General features: G+C 36.6%; 1 protein-coding gene across 4 annotated transcripts in view; it reads left to right on the top strand.

The window, feature by feature from the left end:
- HPSE2 (heparanase 2 (inactive)) overlaps positions 1 to 23,959 on the top strand; it is a 775,791-nt gene that overhangs the window by 77,045 nt on the left and 674,787 nt on the right. For 3 of the 4 annotated variants that reach the window (XM_017880540.1, XM_017880532.1, XM_017880522.1), the window contains exon 3: positions 14,941 to 15,102. The exons of the other annotated variant lie outside the window; for it this stretch is intronic. In XM_017880540.1, coding sequence (XP_017736029.1) covers positions 14,941 to 15,102 — 162 coding nt within the window. The remainder of the gene's footprint in view (positions 1 to 14,940; positions 15,103 to 23,959) is intronic. 4 annotated transcript variants of the gene reach the window in all.

Raw genomic sequence — 23,959 nt, 5'->3', positions numbered from 1 at the left:
TGCTAGTAGTTACTTGAGTCTATGCACTTATCAAAACCCACAGGACTGGCTGGGTGTGGTGGCTCATGCTTGTAATCCCAGCACTTTGGGAGGCTGAGGTGGGCAGATCATGAGGTCAGGAGTTCAAGACCAGCCTGACCAAGATGGTGAAACCCTGTCTTTACTAAAAAATACAAAAATTAGCAGGACGTGGTGGCACGTGCCTGTAATCCCAGCTACTCAGGAAGCTGAGGCAGGAGAATCACTTGAACCCAGGAGGCGGAGGTTGCAGTGAGCTGAGATTGTGCCACTGCACTCCAGCCTGGGTGACAGAGGGAGACTCCATCTCAAAAAAATAAATAAATAAATAAAATAAAGATAAATAAATAATAAAGCCCCATAGGACTGTATACAACAAAGAGTGAATTTTACTGTCTTCAAATTTTAAGAAACAACCAGGATATTAGGAGAACGTAAGGCAGACTACAGATTTGGCAAATAAATTTAAGTGTATTGTGATGAATGGCACAATCATACTGAAATCTTGGAGAAAAAAGAAGCTGAATAACTTTATTCTGAATGGATACTGTAAGGCTAAAGAAAAAAGAAGTATGCAACACTGTACTGTAGTTGGTAAATATGTTTCTTAAAGGAATATGGGTTAGCAATTCTGAAAATACTTTGTATGTATATTAGTGTTGAGCAAATAAGCAAATATATTCTAGTTTATGAAAACTAGGCTTTTTACTGTCAGAGAAAGAAATTACAGATAAGAAGATGAGAATGCTAAAATGAATTCTTTTTTTTTTTGAGACGGAGTCTCTCTCTGTCGCCAGATTGGAGTGCAGTGCCACGATCTTGGCTCACTGCAACCTCCGCCTCCCAGGTTCAAGCGGTTCTCTTCTCTCAGCCTTCCGAGTAGCTGGGACTGCAGGCATGCGCCACCATGCCCAGCTGATTTTGTATTTTTAGTAGACACAGGGTTTCACCATGTTGGCCAGGGTGGTCTCGATCTTTTGACCTTGTGATCTGCCCGCCTTGGCCTCCCAAAGTGCTGGGATTACAGGCATGCGCCACTGTGCCTGGCCTAAAATGAATTCTTCAGTGTTGGATTGGAGTTGGACTAGTGTGTCCTTCTTTTCCTTTTAAGATAGTGAAATAAATATCGATATATATGTGTACATCAGTTTGTAAGCCTATATACCTCTCCGAGCTCTTTCTACTTGAGAGGGCCTAGAAGTAGTGATACCCCAGTAGCAGTGAACACATGGTGCCTAAATCTTGGTTTCTAAAATTATTCTCCAACAAAAGGAACCAGGTTTCGTTCGAGGAGTGGATGATTCTAGGATGGGAGGGAAAAATACAAGATGAGCCTGGGACATTTGTGGTACCAGAAAGTAAGGAAGTGCTTTAAAAAAAAAAGATTGAGGATATGTCAAAAAATTACAGAAGCTGAGCTGAAAGAGCTCTCATTAGCCAAAGCTGGAATAATTTGTCCAACAAAATAAGGAAATGTGACTTAAGAAAATAATATTCATAAGTTCATATTTATATGTATGTATAAAATGCTTGAATAAATAAATGAGTGGAGAAGAGACAACTCTCTTCCTTATAGAAGAATTCCAATTAATAAATGTAGAGGGACTGAGAAAATAGGAATTGGAACACCAGAGTAATAATTGGTATAGGTGAGATCCACTGAGGATTGCTAAAATTAGTGGGCAAAAGTTTACAGAAAAATGTGGTATTGCATAGTCTCAAAATATCTCCTACAAAATATTCATTAATTACAAAGGGAACATAGTAACTCTGTAGTGGAGAAACCCACCAGAACTCATTTTAACCAAGGGAACAAGGTTATTAATTTCACCCATTAATAAGATCTAAACATACCTTTGTGGTATCTTTCCACACAATCTGTAACTTACTTCAATTACAAAGAAACTTCGGCCAGCCCAAATCCAGGGATATTCTACCTAAAACTGATGAGTACCTGACCAGCACTCTTCAAAACCACCAAGATAATGGAGACAAGGAAAGATCAAGAAATTATCACAGTTCAGAGGAGACTAAGGAGTCACGGAAACTAATGCAATATGGGATCCTGGATTAGGTCCTGGAATAGAAAATGGGTATTAGTAGAAAAACTGGTGAAATCTAAGTAAAGTATGCACTTAATTAAATTTATGTAAACATTGGTTTCTTAGTTTGGATAAGTTCCCTTGGTTGTATAAAATGCAATAAAAATGTAAACCAATATATGTTTTTTATTCATATGATGAAAGCACATACATGTACACACGTGTACACACATACATACATATAAGAATATTACTTTCAGGATTTATGATGGTGGTTATCTTTCTAGGAGGTGGAAAGAGGAAGGAGAATGTCATTGCAGAGTGGTAAACTGAGGACTTTAAGCATTTTTGAACTATTTTATTTCTTTAAATCTGAAGGAAATATGGCAAAATCTTATCAAAGAATAGAGTGTGAGGGTGCATGGATGTGAATGGGCATTTTTTGTACATTAAAATATTTTATTATGAAAACAATGTTAAAATGAAGGCTTTTTTTTTTTTTTTTTTTTTTTTGAGATGGAGTCTTGCCCTGTCGCCCAGGCTGGAGTGCAGTGGTGAGATCTCGGCTCACTGCAAGCTCCGCCTCCTGGGTTCATGCCATTCTTCTGCCTCAGCCTCCTAAGTAGCTGGGACTACAGGTGCCTGCCAGCATGCCTGGCTAATTTGTTTGTATTTTTAGTAGAGTCGGGGTTTCACCGTGTTCGCCAGGATGGTCTTGATCTCCTGACCTCGTGATCTGCCCGCCTCAGCCTTCCGAAGTGCTGGGATTACAGGCATGAGCCACCTCGCCCAGCCATGAAGGCTATTTTCTAAAGATAGTATGCTGAATGCCCTGGAGATCTATGAATCTGGATTTATGGATGTTGTTTTGGACTGTTTTAGTTATCCAGATATGAAGTAGATAGTATTAATTGGAATTGAAAAGAAGGAGACAACACTGAGACATTTTGAAGCCAAAGTGGATAAACTTGGTAAACTGAAGGGACAGGGAAAAAGAAAGAAAAGATGACTGAGGGTCAGAGACTAGAAGACTAGGGAAATTTAAGGACAAGTTATTTAGAGGGAGAATAGGGTAGATAATGAATACTTTGGCTTGGGAATATTAGGATCTCAGCACAGAAACTCTTCTGTGAATCTATTTCAAGGATCTGAGGAAAAGTCAGCATCTTTTCTTGCTGCTGCTTCCTTTTCTGGCTGCATTGAAGACAGGAGGAAAGGGAGTGGCTCCAGTTTTAGGGAAGCCAAAGCATTCTTTCAGGTCTGCACCTGATTCTTCTGGACCCAGCACTGTAACAGCAGCATACAAAAGTCTATCCAAGTTTTAATATGCAATCTCATGTAATCTGCAGAGAAACAGAATATACATGATGTAACAATGGTATTGAAGTCCCAAGGTTTTAAGATGGTTCATTTTAAACTACAGAGAAAACTGTGTAGCTCTGTTTCTTTTATTTTATTTCTGTTACTTAGAATTTTAAAACTGTAGTTAAATACACAGAACAGAATTTACCATTATAACCATTTTTGAGTGTATGATTCAGTGTTATTAAGTACATTCATAGTTGTTGTACAGACCATTGCCACCATCTGTCTCCAGAACTCATCATATTGCAAAACTAAACTCTGTACCTGTTAAAAAATAACTCTCCATACCCACTCTCCTTAGCCTCTGTCAACCACCCTTCTACTGTCTCTATACATTTGATTCCCCCAGGTACCTCATATAAATGGAATCATACAGTATTTATCTTTTTGTGCCTGCATTATTTCACTTGGCATCATGTCCTCAAGGTTCATCCACATTGTGGCATATGGCAAGACTGCCTTTCTTTTAAGGTTGAATAATATTCTTCTTTATGTATTTATCACATTTTGCTTATCCCTTTGTCTATTGATAGACACTTGAGTTACTTCTACCTTTTGGCTACTGTAAATAGTGCTGCTGTGAACATGGATGTATTATTTTTGTGACTTTTGATAGCTTTTATGGAGTTATAATTTACATATTTTCATAAAATTCACCCATTACAAGTATATAGTTTAATTATTTCTATGAAATGTATAAAGGCTTCCAATAATTATCATAATCCAGTTTTAGAACATTCTTATGCTTGTTTAAAATCAAGCCCTGCTCCCATCCCAGTCTTAGGAAACCACTGATATGCTTTCTGTCAATTGATTGGCGTTCTCCAGAAATTTCACATAAATGAAGTCATAATAAGTGGTCTTTTTATGTCTGGCTTCTTTCACCAGACACAAAATCTAGTCTAATGTTGTTGAGGTTATCCAGGTCTAGAATTTATTAGTAATTAGTTTCTTTTTATTTCTGAATGGCATTTTATTTTATGGATATGCCACATTTTGTTTATCCATTTACTAGTTTCTGGACATTTGGGTTGTTGCCAGTTTTGGCTGTTATGCATAATGCTACTATAAATATTCATGTACAAGTCCATTTTTTTTTGAACAGTCTCACTCTGTTACCAAGGTGGGAGTGCAGTGATGGGACCATTGCTCACTATATCCTCAAACTCCTAGGCTGAAGCTGTCTTCCTGCCTCAGCTTCCTGAGTAGCTGGGACTACAGGCACATGCCACCACGTCTGGCTAATTTTTTAATTATTTGTACAGATGCAGTCCCCTTATATTGCCCAGGCTGGTGCCAAACTTCTGGCCTCAAGCCATCGTCCCACCCTGGCCACTCAGAGTGCTAGGATTGTAAGCATGAGCCACCATGCCCAACCTCATGTAGAAATCTTTATGTGGACATATGCTTTCATTTCTGTTGGGTAGGCTCTCAGGAGTGAGTTTGTTAGGTTGTACAGCAAGTTTATCGTGTTAAGAAACTGCCAATGTGTTTTCCAAAGTGTACAGCATTTTGCATTCCCATCAGTAATGTATGAGGGCTCTTGTTTCTCCACATTCTTGGCAGCACTTGGTATTGTCGGTTTTCTGGGTTATAACTATTCTAGTGGGTGTGTAGTAGTATCTCATTGTGGTTTTAGTTTGCTTTTCTCTAATGAATAATGATATTATGTATAATTTTATGGGCTATTAGCCATTTGTATGTCTTTGGTGAAATGTCTATTCAGATCTTTTGTCCATTTTAAAAATTGGGTTGTCTTTATCAAGGTGTAAAACATTCTTTATATATATTTTATCATATATGTAATTTTAAAATATTTTCTCAGTTGGTGGTTTATCTTTTCATTAGCTTAATGATATCTTTTTTTTTTTTTCAGTCAGAGTCTGGAGTGCAGTGGTGCATTCTTGGCTGATTTCAATCTTCGCCTCTCAGGTTCAAGTGATTCTTGTGCCTCAGCCTCCCAAGTCCCTGGGATTACAGGCATGTGCGACCATGCCCTGCTAACGTTTGTATTTTTAGTAGAGATGGGGTTTCACCATGTTGGCCAGGCTGGTCTTGAGCCCCTGGTGATCTGCCCACCTCAGCCTCCCAAAGTGCTGGGATTACAGACATGAGCTACCGTGCCTGGCCTAATGGTATCTTTTAAAGAGCGAACACTTACTCTTGCTGAAGTTCAATTTATTATATTTTTCTATTTTGAATTATACTTTTGGTGTCATAATTAAGAAATCTTTAATATAAGGATACAAATTTTTTTCTTATATTTTCTTCTAGAAAATGTATAGCTTTAGATATTATATTTAGGTCTGTGATTCATTTTGAGGTTTTTTTTGTATATGGTGTAAGGTAAGGGTCCAAATTCTTTAAAAAATATTTTGAAATAACTTTAGACTTATAAAAACTTGCAGAAGTTGTACAGAAAGTTAAGTAAGCTACAGACTTTATTCATATTTTACCAGTTTTACATACACTCATTTCTTCTATGTGTGTGCATGTATAGTTCAATGAAATTTTATTGCATGTATGAATTTGTATAACCAATATAACAATGAGAATGCAGAACTGTTTCACCAAGCAAAAGCAACTCCCTCATGCAACCTCTTTATAATCTGTTTTCTATCATTATAATTTTGTCATTTTGAAAATGTTGAAATCTTTTGAAAATGCCTCCCTCCCTATCGATTTTGGTGGTTTGTGTCTTCTTTCTTTGTCATCCTAGCTTAAGGTTTTTCAATTGTATTAATCTTTTCAAATAATCAGTATTTTGTTTTATTGACTGATCTTTTTGTTTTCTAGTTCATTGATTTCCATTCTGACCCTTTTTTTTGCTTGTTTTGTGTTTAAATTTTTCTTATTTTTCTAGTTTATAAGTGCAAATTTAGATTATTGATTGATTATTGATGTGAGAACTTTCCTTTTTTAGAATATAGATGTGTAAAGCTATAAATTTCTCTCTAAGCACTGTTTAAACTGTGTCTCATGAATCTTTTGAAACTCAATCTGACGATCTCTCTTTTGATTAGACTGTTTGGTCCATTAAAATTTAGTGCAATTATTAATATGATTGAATTTATGTCTTTCACTTTGATATTTTCTATATTTCTTTTGTTAACTGCCTTCTTTTGTTAAATGGATTATTAAGATTCTTAAAAGACTAGTCAGTTAATTACTCTGTTGATTTTCACACTATGTTATTTTCAGTTATTTTCTTAGTTGCTCCAGGGATTTACTATGCATCTTAATTTGTCACAGTCGATTTCAGGTTAATGTTAACTTAATTTTTATAAATTACCACGACTTTACTCAAATATAGCTTCTTTTCTTATACTTTCTATTGTGTTAATTTTGTTCTATATATTACTATTACATCTATATATGATATAACTAAAACATATTTTCTTCTTTATATAATCTTACGAGTTTTAAAACATGTAAAAGAGAAAAGATTTTGTTTATTTACATATTTACAATTTCTAGTGTATTTCATTTCTTCCTGTGTATTTGAGTTACTACTTGATATCATTGCCTTTTAACCTGAAGTACTTTCTTTAATATTTCTTGTGTTACAGGTCTGCTAGCAACAAATTCTCTCAGTCTTTTTTTTTTTTTTTTGAGATGGAGTCTCGCTGTGTTGCCCAGGCTGAAGTGCAGTGGCGTGATCTCGGCTCACTGCAAGCTCCACCTCTCAGGTTCATGCCATTCTCCCGCCTCAGCCTCCTGTAGCTGGGACTACAGGCGCCCACCACCACGCCTGGCTAATTTTTTGTATTTTTAGTAGAGACAGGGTTTCGTCGTGTTAGCTACGATGATCTTGATCTCCTGACCTCGTGATCTGCCCGCCTCGACCTCCCAAAGTGCTGGGATTACAGGCGTGAGCCACCGTGCCCGGCCTCTTTTTAAAAAAAGTATGGAGATGACTTTATTTTGTCTTCAATTTTGAATGATAGTTTTGCTGAACATAGAATTATTGATTGTCAAAAGTTTTCTTTTAGTGGTATTTATTTATGAGATAGGGTCTAACTCTGTTGCCCAAGTTGGAGTGCAGTGGTGCAGTCATAGGTAACTGCAACCTCAAACTCCTGAGCTCAAGCAATCCTCCTGTTTCAGCTTCCTGAATAGCTGGGATTATAAGTGCGTGCCATCATGTCTGGCTAAATTTTTCCTTTATTTATTTATTTTTTTTAAGAGACAGGGTCTTGCTATTACTTTTAGCACTTTGTAAATGCCATTCTACTGCTTTTTAGTCTGCATTGTTTCAAATTGGAGGAAGTCAGCCATTAATTGTATTGCTTGCCCCCTTTATGGATTAGTTTTTTTCCTACCTGCTTTTAAGATTTTCTTTTTATCTTGGGCTTTTAACATTTTTATTATAATGTATCTAGATGTGGATATCTTTGTGCTGAGTTTTGTTGTACTTGTACTTGAGGTTTGTTGTACTTCTTGAATCTGTGGATTAATGATTTTTATCAAATTTTGACTGTTTTTGGTCATTGTCTCTTCAAACAATTCTGCCCTTTATTTTTCCTCTTCTTGTAGGACTCCCATTATGCATATGTTTGATTGCTTCATGTAGTCCCATAATTCTCTGAGGCTGTGGTCATTTTTCCTTGGCCTTTTTTCTCTTTGTTTTTCAGGTTAGGTCATTTCTATTTACCTGTCTTCACCTTTTTTTTTCCTGCTCCTTTCTCAAATCTGCTGTTAAGCCTATCTAGTGTATTTTTCATTTCAGTTACTCTACTTTTCAACTCTAGAATATTCATTTAGTTCTTTTTAAAAATAAAGTTTTATTTTTTAATCTTGGTCCCCTACTTATTGAATCATAACTTTTTAATTATTTAAATGTGGCTTCTTTGTAATTTTAAAAACATATATCTTTTTAAGAATTTTTTTCTGCTGGGTCCATATAGAGTTAGTTCTATTGACTGCTTCCCCCCACCCCAAATGTGGTTTACACTTTCCTATTTTTTTGCATGGCTTGTAATATTTTATTGGAAACTGGCTATTTTAGATAGATTATAGCCAATCTATAGCATTCCCCTCTTGCTGATCTTTGTTGTTTTGTGATCAAAGTAGTTCTTTTTTTTTTCCATGACAATTGTTGTTTTATGTTTTCTCTGTTTTTTAGTAAGTTATGTGGACTTAATATCTTTTTGTTGTGCTGTTACTGATATTTCTTTACAGTTTTAAAATTTTATTTTATTTTTTTAACTTGGTTTCCTAGGGTTTGCTTCTGAGTCTGCATAGCTTAGTGATCAGCCAATGACTCTTCAGAGGATGTTTCAAACATTTTGGATCCTTAATGTTTTTACTTTCAGCTGATGGATTTCTTTGTGGATTGATAAACACATTAAGTTTTGTGGCATTTTTTTCGGTCTTTTTCACTTTATTCTTTCCTCCTGATCTCTTGGGTCTTTCCCATGTTTGTGCATAGCCTCCCCATTAGCCAGTTATGTGTGAAGAACTTAGCCTATGTTGGGGCTCCCTTGCATGTGCACATAGCCTGCTAGTCAGCCAAGCTTGTGTGGAAAGCATATATAGCTCATTCTATGTCTCCTGAAGTGCCAGGGTCTTTCTATTAAAGTGTTTAGCTAGGCCAGATGTGGTGGCTCATGCCTGTAATACCAGCACTTTGGGAGGCTGAGGCAGGAGGATTGTTTGAGACAAGGAGTTTGAGACCAGCCTAGGAAACATAATGAGATTTCATCTCTACACAAAATTTTTAAAAATTAGCCAGGTATGGTGGTGTGTCCCTGTAGTTCTGACTGTTTGGGACACTAAGGTGGGAGGATTGGTTGAGCCTAGGAGTTCGAGGCTGTGGTGGGCTATGATCATGCCACTGCACTCCAGCCTGGGTGACAGAGTAAGACACTGTCTTAAAAAATTTTTTGTTTGGCTGGTCTGCCAGTCTGTCATTTGCCTCAACCAGAACCGCTACCTTAGGCTAGCACTGCTGTGGGTTACTAACTGGTTAGTTTATGGAAAAGGTGTGGAAGAAAGAATAAACAAAAATACAAATGCTTTTGTACCTAGATATCCAGAAATAATTATAGACAATAAATGGATTCTAGTGCATCAACTTTGGTGCTAGATGCCCACTCCTTTGTTGCATCTGTCAGGGTATGTATTGGGTATTTTGGCATCCTTGAATTATATACTAGGATAAGGATCATAAGGGGAGATGGGAAGAGGAGTATGGATAGCTTGATGTTTGGACTCAAGTTTGGAACTACTTTGATTACATAACAACAAAGAATATCTATAAGAGGGAAGAACTAGCAGGGGCAATAAAGAGACTTAGAGATCATCCAGGCCAGCAACTCCCCAGTTTGGTATACCAGGAAAAAAAAATAAGCATAATGTTTTAATTTTAGTTTAGAGTTTTATGATTATTTGGTAAATTAGTTAAATTTATATCTAAGTTTTCTGGCTTTGAGTCTTTATTCTTTGTATTATGTCTGATAAAGACACAAGAAAAGCACACATTTTTTTGGAACTATAAAAGTGTTGAAATGACCTGAAAAATACTATCCTCCAGTAATAACTTTCTGATATTACAATGTGATGTTATTATTGACAACCACTGAAACATCTGGCACTTGTTGAATGCCTAATATGTCTCTATTACTGTGATAAGTTCATTGTAATTAAGCTATTGGTATTTTCATGTTTCTAGAAAAGGAAATTCCCTTCTTTATTAGGAAAGGCATTGAGAGATTTAGTGGTTTGTCCAAGAGCTCTCAGATATTAGTACTAGAGGAATCCAAACTTCTATATATATTTGAATTCAAAACCTGTGCTTTTTAACCATCCTGCTATATTGCCTCACATAATATAGGTGAAAGTATCTAATCTTGTGTCTGGCAGGTTTTAATATCTGTATTGAAATTACTTCGTTATGCCTGGGTCACCCATTCTCTGCTTGAATATCTCCAGGGATGGGAAACTTACTCCTTCATGAAGTAGTCCTTTTTCTTATTTGACAGCTTCTGTTGTTAAAAAAGTTTTCTCACATGGAACTGATCAGTAGGTTTGTTTTTTGGGTACTCCCATCATGTTTGGCTTTTTGGATTTACACAGAATCAGTCAACTATTTCTTCTGTATGTGAAAGCAAGTCATCTTTGGCTCTTTGTTTGCCAGGCTCAGTTTCACCTATTTTGTTTTATTTTATTTTGTGTATATATATGTATGTATTTGTTTATTTTAAAAATTTCAATAGTTTTGGGGGGACAGGTGGTGTTTGGTTACATGCATAAGTTATTTAGTGGTGATTTCAGAGATTTTGGTGCACCCATCACCCAAGCAGTATACACTGTTCCCAGTGTATAGTCTTCCATTCGTCACCTGACTCTTGCCCTTCCTTCCGAGTCCCCAAAGTCCACTGTATCATAGTTTCAGCTATTTTAAAAGATCAACATTATTTTCCATATTTGTACTTTTCTTTGGATGTACTCTAGATTATCAGGATTCATCTGAGGCTATTATAGCTGGAAATATACAATACCATAAGCAGGATACTAATTAGAAAAATAATTATAGGTACTCTTCATTGTGCTCTTATTGTATGCATAGTGCAATGCCTTTTGTGTATCTGTACAACATTAGATAAAGAAATGGAAACTTAGAAAGGTATTTTGTCTGCCACTTTTTTAACTAATAAGCGAGTACCAAGCTAGGATTTGAACAGAGGTCTGCTTGACTCCAAACTCTTGACTGTGCTGCACTTGGTAGGCATGGAATGTAGCATAGCTGTGTTGCCTCCTTTATTCTGCATGTTTTGGTTCTGTTAATTTAGACTAAGATTGCATTAATCATTTTGGCAGCAATATCATAGTACCGACTTATATTAAGCTAGTATTCAATCAAAGCCTACAAATCTTAATAAGATCTTAAGTATATGAGCTTCTGTTTGGTCTGGCTTTCCCATCTTAAATCTTATGTCGTTAATTTTCAGTATAAATGTCGGACTTTGTGTTCATGTCTTTATCTTCCATTTTTCGGATTTCAGCACAAGTTTTTAGATTTCCAAGATAATTTTGAACTTTGAGTGTGTCATAGATGATACTAACTCTTCCCCCAGATATATTACCATGTGCTTCTTTAATAAGTATCTTTGCTTTGTGTTTATCTAGTCATTGATACAATTTCAAACAGATTAGAGTTGAATAAGGAATCCATACTTTTACTTCAGATACAGCATATCTAATTTTTCCCTAAATATTTTTGAAATCTGCTTTTCTAAAGTTTAGGACATATGTTTGGCCATGTTCACAGTTTTCTTTTCTTACTGTTATTAATATAAAGGTAATGTAGTCACTTTATTTCAAGGTTCTTGTTGGAATGATATTGAGGATATCAGTTGTAATTGTTGCTTCTGCTGCATTCTGAGCAATATATTTATTAGATAGGAAATAGGGAGTTTAGTTGGTATTCTACTCTTCAAATTAGACTTATATCAGAAGATATCAGGATAATTGAAACTCTCCTTCACTTTTTATAGTATGTTTTGATACAAGTTTTATAATCTTTTCTGAGAAAGCATCATCCATATTTCTTTTCCACATGGACAGTCTATGGAATGCCATTGTAATAGTATAATTCAGTTTTTCTTTTTAGTTCCTCCTTTTATTGTTTAATGTAATTCTACTATTAAGCTCATGAGTTTCATATAGGAGCTCTGGAAAGAGCACAGAAATTGGCTTTGAATATCCCTGGATTTGAGAACTGACCAGGTTATGTGAACTTGTGCAAGTCAAGCTTTGTGGACCTCAGTTACCTTGTATTTAAGATAGAGGTGATAATGGTGTTCTTTATCATTTAGGATTATATAGCAGGTTAAAATTTTAAAAACAAGTAACTGACTATTAACGACTTACATAATTAGTATATTTGCCTCATATGACAAGAAATTAAGAGATAGGCAGTTTAGCACAGTTATGGTAAGTCAATAAAGACGTTAGGGACTTAAGCTCTTTCCATTTTTCTGTTCAACACCTTTAGTGTGTAATCCTTTACCCTCTTGCTTCTTCTTCTTCTTCTTCTTTTTTTTTTTTTTTTTTTTATGAGATGGAGCCTCACTCTGTTGCCCAGGCTGGAGTGCAGTGGCACGATCTCGGCTCACTGCAACCTCCGCCTCCCTGGTTCAAGCAATTCTCCTGCCTCAGCCTCCTGAGTAGCTGAAACTGCAGTCATGTGCCACCACGCCCAGCTAATTTTTTAATTTTTAATAGAGATGGGGTTTCACTGTGTTGCCAGGCTGGTCTTGAACTCCTGACCTCAAGTAATCCACCTGCCTCAGCCTCCCAAAGTGCTGGGATTACAGGCGTGAGCCACTGTGCCCGACCCCTACTCTTGCTTCTTGACTCAAGGCTACAAAGTGGCTCCTAGAACTCTGGGCTTCATATCTACGTTTCAGACATAGAGAATAGGAGGGACTAAAGGACTAAAGGGAAAAACTGAGTTTCTCTTAGTGAGGCTCTCTCTTTTAATCTGACAAGGGAAGTCCCCCTTTAAGATGTCTGCCTGCAGCTCATTTTCCAGAACCATGTTACATGACTACCCTTTTTCTGTGAGGAAAGCTGGGAAATTGTATAGTGTAGCCTTTCAGTCTCTATAATAGATAAAGGCAAGGGAGAAGGGATTGTGTTTAGGGTTTGGGTCAGCCAGTCAACAATGTCTGCCATTTACTTTGATAGGATTTTTGGAAGGATCCAATTAGATGATGTAATCCAAAAAGTTTTATAGAATATAATTTATATAAATGTAAACTGTATTATTCCTCTTGACTTCTATTGAATTGTCTTAAAATCTAGTATATTCTTGAACTAATTTACCCAATTTTTGTATTTAAGTCTCAGAAAATCTGTGAGACTAGTTATTTGTTAAATGAGTTCACTTTATTACCCATATTCAAGAAATCGGTATATACATGTTTAGGCATAAATACTGCATTATTTCTACTCAGCTCTCCTGTTTTAATCTAAGAGTTAGTGAGGACCATTTTCACATCTGGGTTATCTTTGTGTGCCACACATCCTAACCCTCATAGTCATGGGTTTGTATTTATACCTGGGCTTTTCTTTTAGAAATCTGAAAGAAAAGACTACTTCTCCAGAACAGTATTCCACCCTTTTTGCCATATGCCCTATTTTCTCTTAAGTGTCACTGAATATAGCTTTCCTTTTAGTACCATTAACATGGGCATTAGTTTTATTCTTTCCAAAGTCATTGGTGTCAAAAGTGGCAAAGCAGTTATTTTTTAGCTCCATTAAAATTCTTCAGTTTTGTTATGCAAAACTTGCAAGTTTTTGGAGTTGCCACCTAGATTACTGCTGATGGTATCATTTATACCTATGATAATCAGTTGAATTATATTTTAATTTGTAAAAAATTAATAAATAACTTTAGGGCACGAGAGCTTCCTGCTAATTGGGAAGCATTTTTTTTTTTTTTTTTTTTGACAGAGTCTCCCTGTATTGCCCAGGGTGGAGTGGAGTGCAGTGGCGCAATCTCGGCTCACTGCAACCTCCGCCTCCTGGGTTAAGCGATTCTCCTGCCTCAACCTCCCAAGTAGCTGGGACTACAGGTGCATGCCACCATGCCTGGCTAGTTTTTTGTATTTTTAGTAGAGACAGGGTTTCACCATATTGGTCAGGCTGGTCTTGAACTCCTGACCTTGTGGTCTGCTTGCCTTGGCCTCCCAAAGTGCTGGGATTACAGGCGTGAGCCACCGCACCCAGCCAAAGCATTCTGTGTGATTTTTTTTCTTTTTGAGGAAGCTGTTTTCTGGAGACTACATCTGCTTTGAATGAAAATCATACCGAAGTATAAAAAGCAGTATGGAAAAATAATTGGGGAAAAGGCAGATCTGCCATGACTCTAGACCTCCTGTCCTCTCTTCAGTGACTCAAAAAATATTTCTGGATTGAAAGAATGATTACTGAGTCAGAATTAAACTATTTTACTCGAGGTACATGAAAAATAGCAGAAAAAACCCTGACCAGGTGAGCCATAGATCGGCAGCTCTAACTTGAGCTGAGTAGGCTGGCTGGCAGGTGAATTTAAAAATAGACCAAGTATCCTAAATACACATGCTGGAGCTGGTCTTTAGCACGAGGTAGAGAGAATGACCTTCATAGTTACTAGTATTCAAAATTGTATTATAATACTTTTTCACATGGAAAATGGTAAGATATCTTAAGAAAAGGCCCCAGGAGGTAAATAAGTCCTGAAGGTGAGTTGGGAAGGAGAATTGAGGAGTGAGAATCTTAAATGATGTCAGAGAGAGCTAAGGAACAGATAGATCTCCCAAGAATTTGGAAATGACCAGAGGAACTTTCAGGATATGTCATGGAGTTGGAGAGCCTTCTGATTGATTACTTATGCATCTCTTTAGGCTAATAAAAATGTTGGTAGCTTATTAATTCTGTCATTTTGGGTGAAACAAGACTTTGATGGTGTATTATTTTTTGTTTTGTTTTAGTTTTTGCTGCCTGCCTTCTTTCTTTCTTTTTGTAGACATTGTTCGAAGTGATGTTGCCTTAGATAAACAGAAAGGCTGCAAGATTGCCCAGCACCCTGATGTTATGCTGGAGCTCCAAAGGGAGAAGGCAGCTCAGATGCATCTGGTTCTTCTAAAGGAGCAATTCTCCAATACTTACAGTAATCTCATATTAACAGGTAAGGCTGTTGGAGCTGGTTGAAATCTTAGAGCATTCAGTTAGTAACTTGTTATTTGGGGTACACATCTGTCTGTCTACACCTACTATATCATTTTTTAAATTGTAATGACTTGTCTTTCTATTACAAATATTCCTTGTAGTTTGCAGATATATTTTGGTTTGAAGTTACGGGTGATTCAGCATGTGTTTTCTTCTCAAAACACAGAACCAATGAAAACCTAATGAAGCCTTTAAAAATGTGACTTTCTAGATGTGTGCCAGTAGATTTGAGAGAATACTAAATTTGGTGTCTTTTAAGAAGCAGCTATTTTCCTCTTTCCATGTATGCCCTTTCTGTGAACCCAGTGAATATAAAGATGAAATGTAAAAGAGATAATGATCTTCAGGCAGAGCAGAGAATGTTCTATTCTTGGTGGAGTTTGGAAATATCTGGGGAATTTGATTTTCTTTTTAAGAACAAAGAGGCTATGAGACTGAGTCATGCTCCCTTACATCCTTGGTTCTAGGAGGAAAGCGAATATGTGTCAGGGCTGCAAGGAGAATCAACTTTTTTCAGGGCTGCTTGCAAACTTGCTGGTAATGAGCAAACGAGCTGCGTGTTTTTGTCAGGCTTTGGAAAAGATTGTAATAGCAGAATATTATGTGAGAATCATTAAGCATTTGAGATGAACTCAGAAGAGCAGTCCAAGTTACCTCCATTTTCTTGAGACCACATAAGGCAGACCTACATTATATTGCTCCAAATAAACAAGTCAAAAGTATGTGTTTTCCCTTGTTTATGAATATTAAAAAATTAAAAGATGGATTGTCTGACAGGCTATGAACATCTCACACTTATTTTTGTAAGCTCTAAGTTAGGAAAACTTTAACTTTTTTTTTTTACAGACTTCTTGGCATGTCACCAGGAATTGCTGAGTGGCAACCAAATTGTTTTGCTTTTAGAAAAGTAAGAGACTCTTCCAGCTTTTCATCTTGTACCTGGTGAAAAACCCAACAGCATGAGATGAAAGCCAGACTTAAACGTGGCTTTGGTGAGCAGAGAAGGGGATTATGGATTTCATAAGTATAGGCCCTGTTTTTTGCTCTTTGATAGGTCATTAAGAAGGGAAAACTTAAAAGTGATTTATGGCCAATGCATGTATTTCCCTAAATTGGTTAGTGAAACTTGGTTTAAGTTTAGATGTTTGGGAAGAGCATAGATGTTTCTTCAGGTTTTTTCAGTCAACCTCATATGTATGTGTGCATGTGTGTTTATAAGTGTGCGTGTGTGTGTGTAATATTTTCCAGTTCAATGAGTGGAAATGAAATATTTTTATTCCATCTTTATTCTAATATATTTAGGCACTTGTTAGAGGGGTCAAACCTTGTGTTCTTTAATGTGGCATAGAAAGGGCTTAGGGTAATTCTAACCCCTAAACCGAGGCTCCAGAGTATGGCTTGGAGGCATATTATCTTTGAAAACGCAAGTGTTCTATTGAGTTTAGTGGAATCTTTTCTAATTCTCAGTAACATAATCCCTTTGGATGTTTATTCGCAGTTCAAACTGTTGGAATCAACATTGTCAACTTTTACCCTGACAACTTGCTTACTTTCTACTAAACAAACTTACCCTAGAGAAGAGCCTCTTTCCTGCTCTCACTTCTACTAAGCTGCTTCAAAGAGTCCTCAGGCATTTTCCACATTTTTCACCCAAATGCCTGTGCAGAGGTGGTACCTTGCTGCAGACAGAGCATTTTGCATGTCCTGGTTTGTTTACATGAAAGTTCAAAAGGTTTTGATTCCAGGTGTTGGGAAGAAATGGAGCCATTTCAGTTTAACACCAATGGTAAAACTATTTTAATTTCCTTTAACTAAGTCTTTGATTTTACACAGTGTGGTTTTCTAATTGTTATGAAGTTTAATCCTTGATTTCTTGTATAAATCTTGAGAACATGGTCTCCAGACAGCTAAACATAATATTTAAACATAACTAAACTAACTTTTGTAAATATTTCCCTTTTCAGTGATGAATGTATATTGGTAAGGAGGGTGAGGTTGAAGGGGCAGGGACCTCTCAAATGAAGTGACTTTCTTTACCAACACATTCAGAACACATACTCCAGGATTTCTTTCTGTATAAGTCTGGCATAACACTTGAAGTATCTGCAATGAAAGTATTTATGTGGGAACACAATGAGGAAACTGGGCCTCTACAATCTCAGAAAGGATCAGTTTACATCTTTCTCCTCTACCCACCAGTTATTTATAGACTTTCATATGTATGGGTATATAGTAATTGTTTTCTGGTCAGTTACTGGTATATCCTTTATTTTAAAAATGGGACAACTAAGATATTGGTATAGTAGCAAAAATTAAGTGATCGAGTGTTGATGGTTAAAAGCATGTTAAAAATGATGGTTGTTGAGTTCCACCTCACAAGCAAGTCCTCATTCTTTGATGTTCCACCGTTACCTGATGAGCCTGTCAGCTGTTGGTAGGAGAGGCATGGCTTCATATTCTACATTATAGCTAATGATCCCTCTTAAATAGCCACTCCTTTACTCCAGATAAGGGCAAATTGTATTCTAGCTTTGAAGGTCTTTTAACCATTTAATAAAAGAAAACAACTCTATAATTGTTAGTGATAGCCCAGTTAAGGGAAATAAAAACTAATAAAATTTAATGTATATACCTTGTTGAAGTATTCCTTATTGTATTATATTTGTAGAAAAGTAGATTCTTTTAATATATTTTTTGCATAGTTTTAAACTTGTCTTAATGTTTTCATGTCAATGGTTTACATGATACTGGAAATAATGTTAGCCTCGCCTAGCCTAGAGGGTTTTTAAAGTAAACTCTAAGGTTACAGGGAGATGATGGAGTAATTCCAGTAGAGCATCAGTGATGGAACTGTTTTAAATGGTGATGATTCATGTACTGCACTTTTCCCACTGACTCACCTATGGGGGCGTATATGTTTGTCCTGCAGTTTCTTGAGCTGGAGAGTGTTGTTATTGTGCATGTCACTCAAGGAGTGGCTAATGAGAGAGAGAATTGGGTAGGAGACTTTAAAAAAAGAACAAGAATCAGATGTGTTCTTTGTGCTCTCATGATTCCTAATATAACAATGCTCTATACATTTGTTGAAAATGTTCTGCTGTGTAAATAATGAATTCATTAGAAGACTAATTTTTTTTCTTTTTTTCTTTTTGAGACAGAGTCTCACTCTGTCACCCAGGCTGGAATGCAGTGGCATAATCTCCGCTCATTTCAACCTCCATCTCCTGGGTTCAAGCGATTCTTCTGCCTCAGCCTCCGGAGTAGCTGGGACTACAGGTGAATGCCACCACGCCCAGCTAATTTTTATTTTAGTAGAGATGGGGTTTCACCATATTGGCCAGGATGGTCTCAAACTCCTGACCTTGTGATCTGCCTGCCCTGGCCTCCCAAGGTGCTGGGATTACAGGCATGAGCCACTGCACCCAGCCAGACGACTACTTTTTAGGTATAATATTGACATGTATTAAATAACTTTTATGGGTTTGAATTCAGTTGTCTCCCTTAATCTTGCTCCCTCCCCTTGAGGTATAAATTGAACTTTTGAGGTAGATCCTTGTGCTGTAATCAAATGAAAAACATAAAAGTTAAGTCAACCTTATGGGGAAATAACATTTCTGGGATTTTGTTTAGAACATAAACTCCTAGAGGGCAAGGAATATCATATGTGTGCAGCATTCTGGACTGCATGTAAAGCATAGTGAATGATCCTGAAATGAGGTCAAATTTCTAAAAATTTATTTGTGTTGGGAAAGTCATCTAGTCAACCGTCTGTATCCAGACAGCTTGAAACTGTAGCCATTATAGATGGATGGCATTACACAGGACGCTTTCTAATATTCCTTTATGAGGATTCTTATCATGTGTTGGCTGCCATTTTTGGTTTTCTACCTCTTCATTCAGTCATTAGACTCCAAACTAGACTGAGATTACAGTGGTTGGCTTTATAGTGTTACTGTGGCAAATAAATTAAACAGAGACTTCCACTTCCAGTTATGGCCCATTCTGTTAACTTCAATTGAGCAAAAGTGTGCAAATCAGTGAAACAAGGACTGTTCTTTCAGTTAGCACAAGCCATAATTATCTGGGGACTATTGCTACTTTATGAAAGTAAAATAATGTTTAAAAAATCACCTTGAAAAGTGATTATGTAGCACTGTGTGCTATTTATTTGCATGTTTATTAAAATACCATAGAGTGATGTGGGTTATATCACCATTATTTTACTTTGTCTGATAAAGTTGGAAGCAAATGCCAGGGGGATAAAACTTGCTATTAAGTAGTCTGCGATCCAGGAGTTTGGGTTGTGCTCTACATGCAATCACACCCACCTGGGTTCATATTGATACACAAATGTATTTTCCTACAAAGCAGAAAGTAAATGAAGTAGATGGTTCCTTGTCTCCTGAAACTAATGTAAAATGTGACTCTTCCAGAGGTCTAAAGATTTTGTCACGTGTGTGTGTGTGTGTGTATATATATATATATATCCTAAACTTTCTAGGGAAATTTTCAATATAAAACTTATAGACTAGCCCCTGCAATGGTGAAAGACATGTTTTAGAACTAACTGATAAATGAAATCCTTGTATTCATGCTTTATAAGTAATAAATCTAGTAAACGTCATAACTATTCAAGCACACTTGATGGGATTTTTAGTGTAATTTTTAATAACACATATATTTAACCTCTTTTCAGTTTTAGTTTTATTTGTTCATATTTTTTATTATTTATTTATTTAAAATGTCAACAGCTTTATGGGTACAAGTGGTTTTTGGTTTTATGGATGAATTGCATAGTGGTGAAGTCTGAGATTTTAGTGCACCTGTCACTTGAGTAGTGTACATTCTACCCAATATCTAGTTTTTTGTCCTTTCCCTTTCTCCTGCTTCTGAGTCTCCAGTGTCCATTATACCACTCTGCATGCCTTTGCAAACCCATAGCTTAGCTCTTTCTTTTAAGTGAGAATATACGTTACTTGGTTTTCCATTCCTGAGTTATTGCACTTAGAATTATGAACTCCAGCTCCGTGGAAGTTGCTGCAAAAGACATCATTTTATTCTTTGTTATGGCTGAGTAGTATTTCATGGTGTATATGTCCCATTTTCTTTATCCACTCATTGATCGATGGGCCCTTAGGGTGGTTCCAAATCTTTATAATCGTAAATTGTAATGCAATAAACATATATATGAAGGTGTCTTTTTGATATAGTGGTTTCTTTTCCTTTGGGTAGATACCCAGTAGTGGGGTTGTTGGATTGCATACATTCAGCCTCTTTTTTCAAAAATTATTATACTTCAAGTTCTGGGGTACATGTGCAGAACGTGCAGTTTTGTTACATAGGTATACACGTGCCATGATGGCTTGCTGCACCCATCAACCTGTCACCTACATTAGGTATTTCTCCTAATGTTATCCCTCCCCTAGACCCCCCACCCACCAAAAGGCCCCAGTGTGTGATGTTCCCATCCCCATATCCATGTATTCTCATTGTTCAACTCCCACTTATGAGAGAGAACATGCGGTGTTTGGTTTTCTGTTCTTGTGACAGTTTGCTGAGAATGATGGTTTCCAGCTTCGTCCATGTCCCTGCAAAGGACATGAACTCATCCATTTTTATGGCTGCATAGTATTCCATGGTGTATATATGCCACGTTTTCTTTATCCGGTCTATTATTGATGGAAAATTGGGTTGGTTCCAAGTCTTTCCTATTGTAAATAGTGCCACAATAAACATATGTGTGCATGTGTCTTTATAGTAGAATGATTTGTAATCATAAGTAGCTCTTATTATTTTGAGATACGTTCCATCAATACCCAGTTTATTGAGAGATTTTTAGCATGAAGTGGTGTTGAATTTTGTCGAATGCCTTTTCTGCATCTATTGAGATACTCATGTGGTTTTTGTGATTGGTTCTGTTTATGTGATGGACTACATTTATTGATATGCATATGTTGAACCAGCCTTGCATCTCAGGGATGAAGCCGACTTGATCGCGGTGGATAAGCTTTTGGATGTGCTGCTGGATTAGGTTTGCCAGTATTTTATTGAGGATTTTCACATTGATGTTCATCAGGGATATTGGCCTGAAAGTTTCTTTTTATGTTGTGTCTCTGCCAGGTTTTGGTATCAGGATGATGCTGGGCTCATAAAATGAATTAGGGAGGATTCCCTCTTTTTCTGTTGTTTGGAATAGTTTCAGAAGGAATGGTACCTGTTCCTATTTGTACCTCTGGTAGAATTCGACTGTGAATCTGTCTGATTCTGGGCTTTTTTTGGTTGGTAGGCTATTAATTACTGCTTCAATTTCCAAACTTGTTATTGGTTTATTCAGGGATTTGACTTCTCCAAGTTTAGACTTGGGAGGGTGTATGTGTCCAGGAATTTATTCATTTCTTCTAGATTTTCTAGTTTATTTGCATAGAGGTGTTTATAGTATTCTCTGATGGTAGTTTGTATTTCTGTGGGAATAGTGATGAAATCCCCTATATCATTTTTTATTGTGCCTATTTGATTCTTCTCTCATTTCTTTTTTATTAGTCTGGCTAGTGGTCTGTCTGTTTTGTTTATCTTTTCAAAAAACAGTTCCTGGATTCATTGATTTTTTTGAAGCATTTTTCATGTCACTATCTCCTTCAGCTCTGCTCTGATCTTAGTTATTACTTGTCTTCTGCTAGATTTTGAATTTGTTTGCTGTTGCTTCTAACTAGAGAAGCAACATTAAATTTTGATGTTAGGGTGTCAATTTTTGATCTTTCCTGCTTTCTCTTGTGGGCATTTAGTGCTATAAATTTCTTTCTACACACTGCTTTAGCTGTGTCCTAGAGATTCTGGTATGCTGTGTCTTCATTCTTATTGGTTTCAAACAACATCTTTATTTCTGCCTTCATTTCGTTATTTACCCAGTAGTCATTTAGGAGCAGGTTGTTTAGTTTCCATGTAGTTGTGCAATTTTGAGTGAGTTTCTTAATCCTGAATTCTAATTTGATTGCACTGTGGTCTGAGAGACTGTTTGTTATGATTTCCATTCTTTTGCATCTGCTGAGGAGTGTTTTACTTCCAATTATGCGGTCAATTTTAGAATAAGTGCGATGTGGTGCTGAGAAGAATATATATTCTGTTGATTTGGGGTGGAGAGTTCTTGAGATGTCTATTAGGTCCGCCTGGTCCAGAGTTGAGTTCAAGTCCTGAATATCTTTGTTAATTTTCTGTCTCATTGATCTGTCTAATATTGACAGTGAGGTATTAAAGTCTCCTACTATTATTGTGTGGGGGTCTATGTGTCTTTGTAGGTTTCTAAGTCAAGCTTGCTTTATGAATCTGAGTGCTTCTGTATTGGGTGCCTATATATTTAGGAGAGTTAGCTCTTCTTGCTGCGTTGATCCCTTTACCATTATGTATTGCCCTTCTTTGTTCTTTTGATTCTTGTTGGTTATAAAGTCTGTTTTATCAGAGATTAACATTGCAACTCCTGTATTTTTTTTTCTTTCCATTTGCTTGGTAAATATTCCTCCATCCCTTTATTTTGAGCCCATGTGTGTCTTTGCATGTGAGCTGGGTCTCCTAAATACAGCACACTGATGGGTCTTGACTCTTTATCCAATTTGCCAGTTTGTGTCTTTTAATTGGGGCATTTAGTCCTTTTACATTTAAGGTTAATATTGTTATGTGTGAACTTGATCCTGTCATTATGATGCTAGCTGGTTGTTTTGCTCATTAGTTGATACAGTTTCTTCATAGTGTTGATGCTCTTACAATTTGGTATGTTTTTGCAGTGGCTTGTACTAGTTCCTTTCCATATTTAGTGTTTCCTTCAGGAACACTTGTAAGGCAAGCCTGGTGGTGACAAAATCTCTCATCATTTGCTTGTCTGTAAAGGATTTTATTTCTTCTTCACTTATGAAACTTAGTTTGGCTGGATATGAAATTCTGGGTTGAAAATTCTTTTCTTTAAGAATGTTGAATATTGGTCCCCACTCTTTTCTGGCTTGTAGGGTTTCTTCAGAGAGATATCCTGTTAGTATGATGGGCTTCCCTTTGTGGGTAACCCAACTTTTCTCTGTGGCTGCACTTAACATTTTTTCCTTCATTTCAACCTTGGTGAATCTGACGATTATGTGTCTTGGGGTTGCTCTTCTCAAGGAGTATCTTTGTGGTGTTCTCTGCATTTCTTGAATTTGAATGTTGTCCTGTCTTGCTAGGTTGGGGAAGTTCTCCTGAATAATATTCTGAAGAGTGTTTTCCAACTTGGTTCCATTCTCCTCGTCACTTTCAGATACACCAATCAACCGTAGATTTGGTCTTTTCACATAGTCCCATATTTCTTGGAGGTTTTTTCGTTTCTTTTTATTCTTTTTTCTCTAATCTTGTCTTCTCTGTTTCATTAAGTTGATCTTCAATTACTGATATCCTTTCTTTTGCTTGATTGATTCGGCTATTGAAACTGGTGTATGCTTCACGAAGTTCTTGTGCTGTGTTTTTCAGCTCCATCAGGTCGTTTATGTTCTTTTCTAAGCTGATTATTCTAGTTAGCAATTTGTCTAACCTTTTTTCAAGGTTCTTAGCTTCCTTACATTGGGTTAGAACATGCTCCTTTAGCTCGGAGGAGTTTGCTATTACCCACCTTCTGAAGCCTACTTCTGTCTGTTTGTCAAACTCATTCTCCATCCAGTTTTGTTCCCTTGCTGGAGAGAAGTTGTGATCCTTTGGAGGAGAAGCAGCGTTTTGGTTTTTTGAATTTTCAGACTTTTTTTTTTTTTTTAATTTTAAAAAATTTTTTATTATAAAATACCGTGTGCATATCAGGGAAAATTTAG

This window comes from Rhinopithecus bieti, unplaced genomic scaffold, assembly GCF_001698545.2.
Source record: "Rhinopithecus bieti isolate Rb0 unplaced genomic scaffold, ASM169854v2 scaffold_425, whole genome shotgun sequence".
NCBI classification, from domain to species: domain Eukaryota; kingdom Metazoa; phylum Chordata; class Mammalia; order Primates; family Cercopithecidae; genus Rhinopithecus; species Rhinopithecus bieti.
Note: the sequence above shows the minus strand (reverse complement) of the source record. Positions and strands in the feature narration are given on the sequence as shown.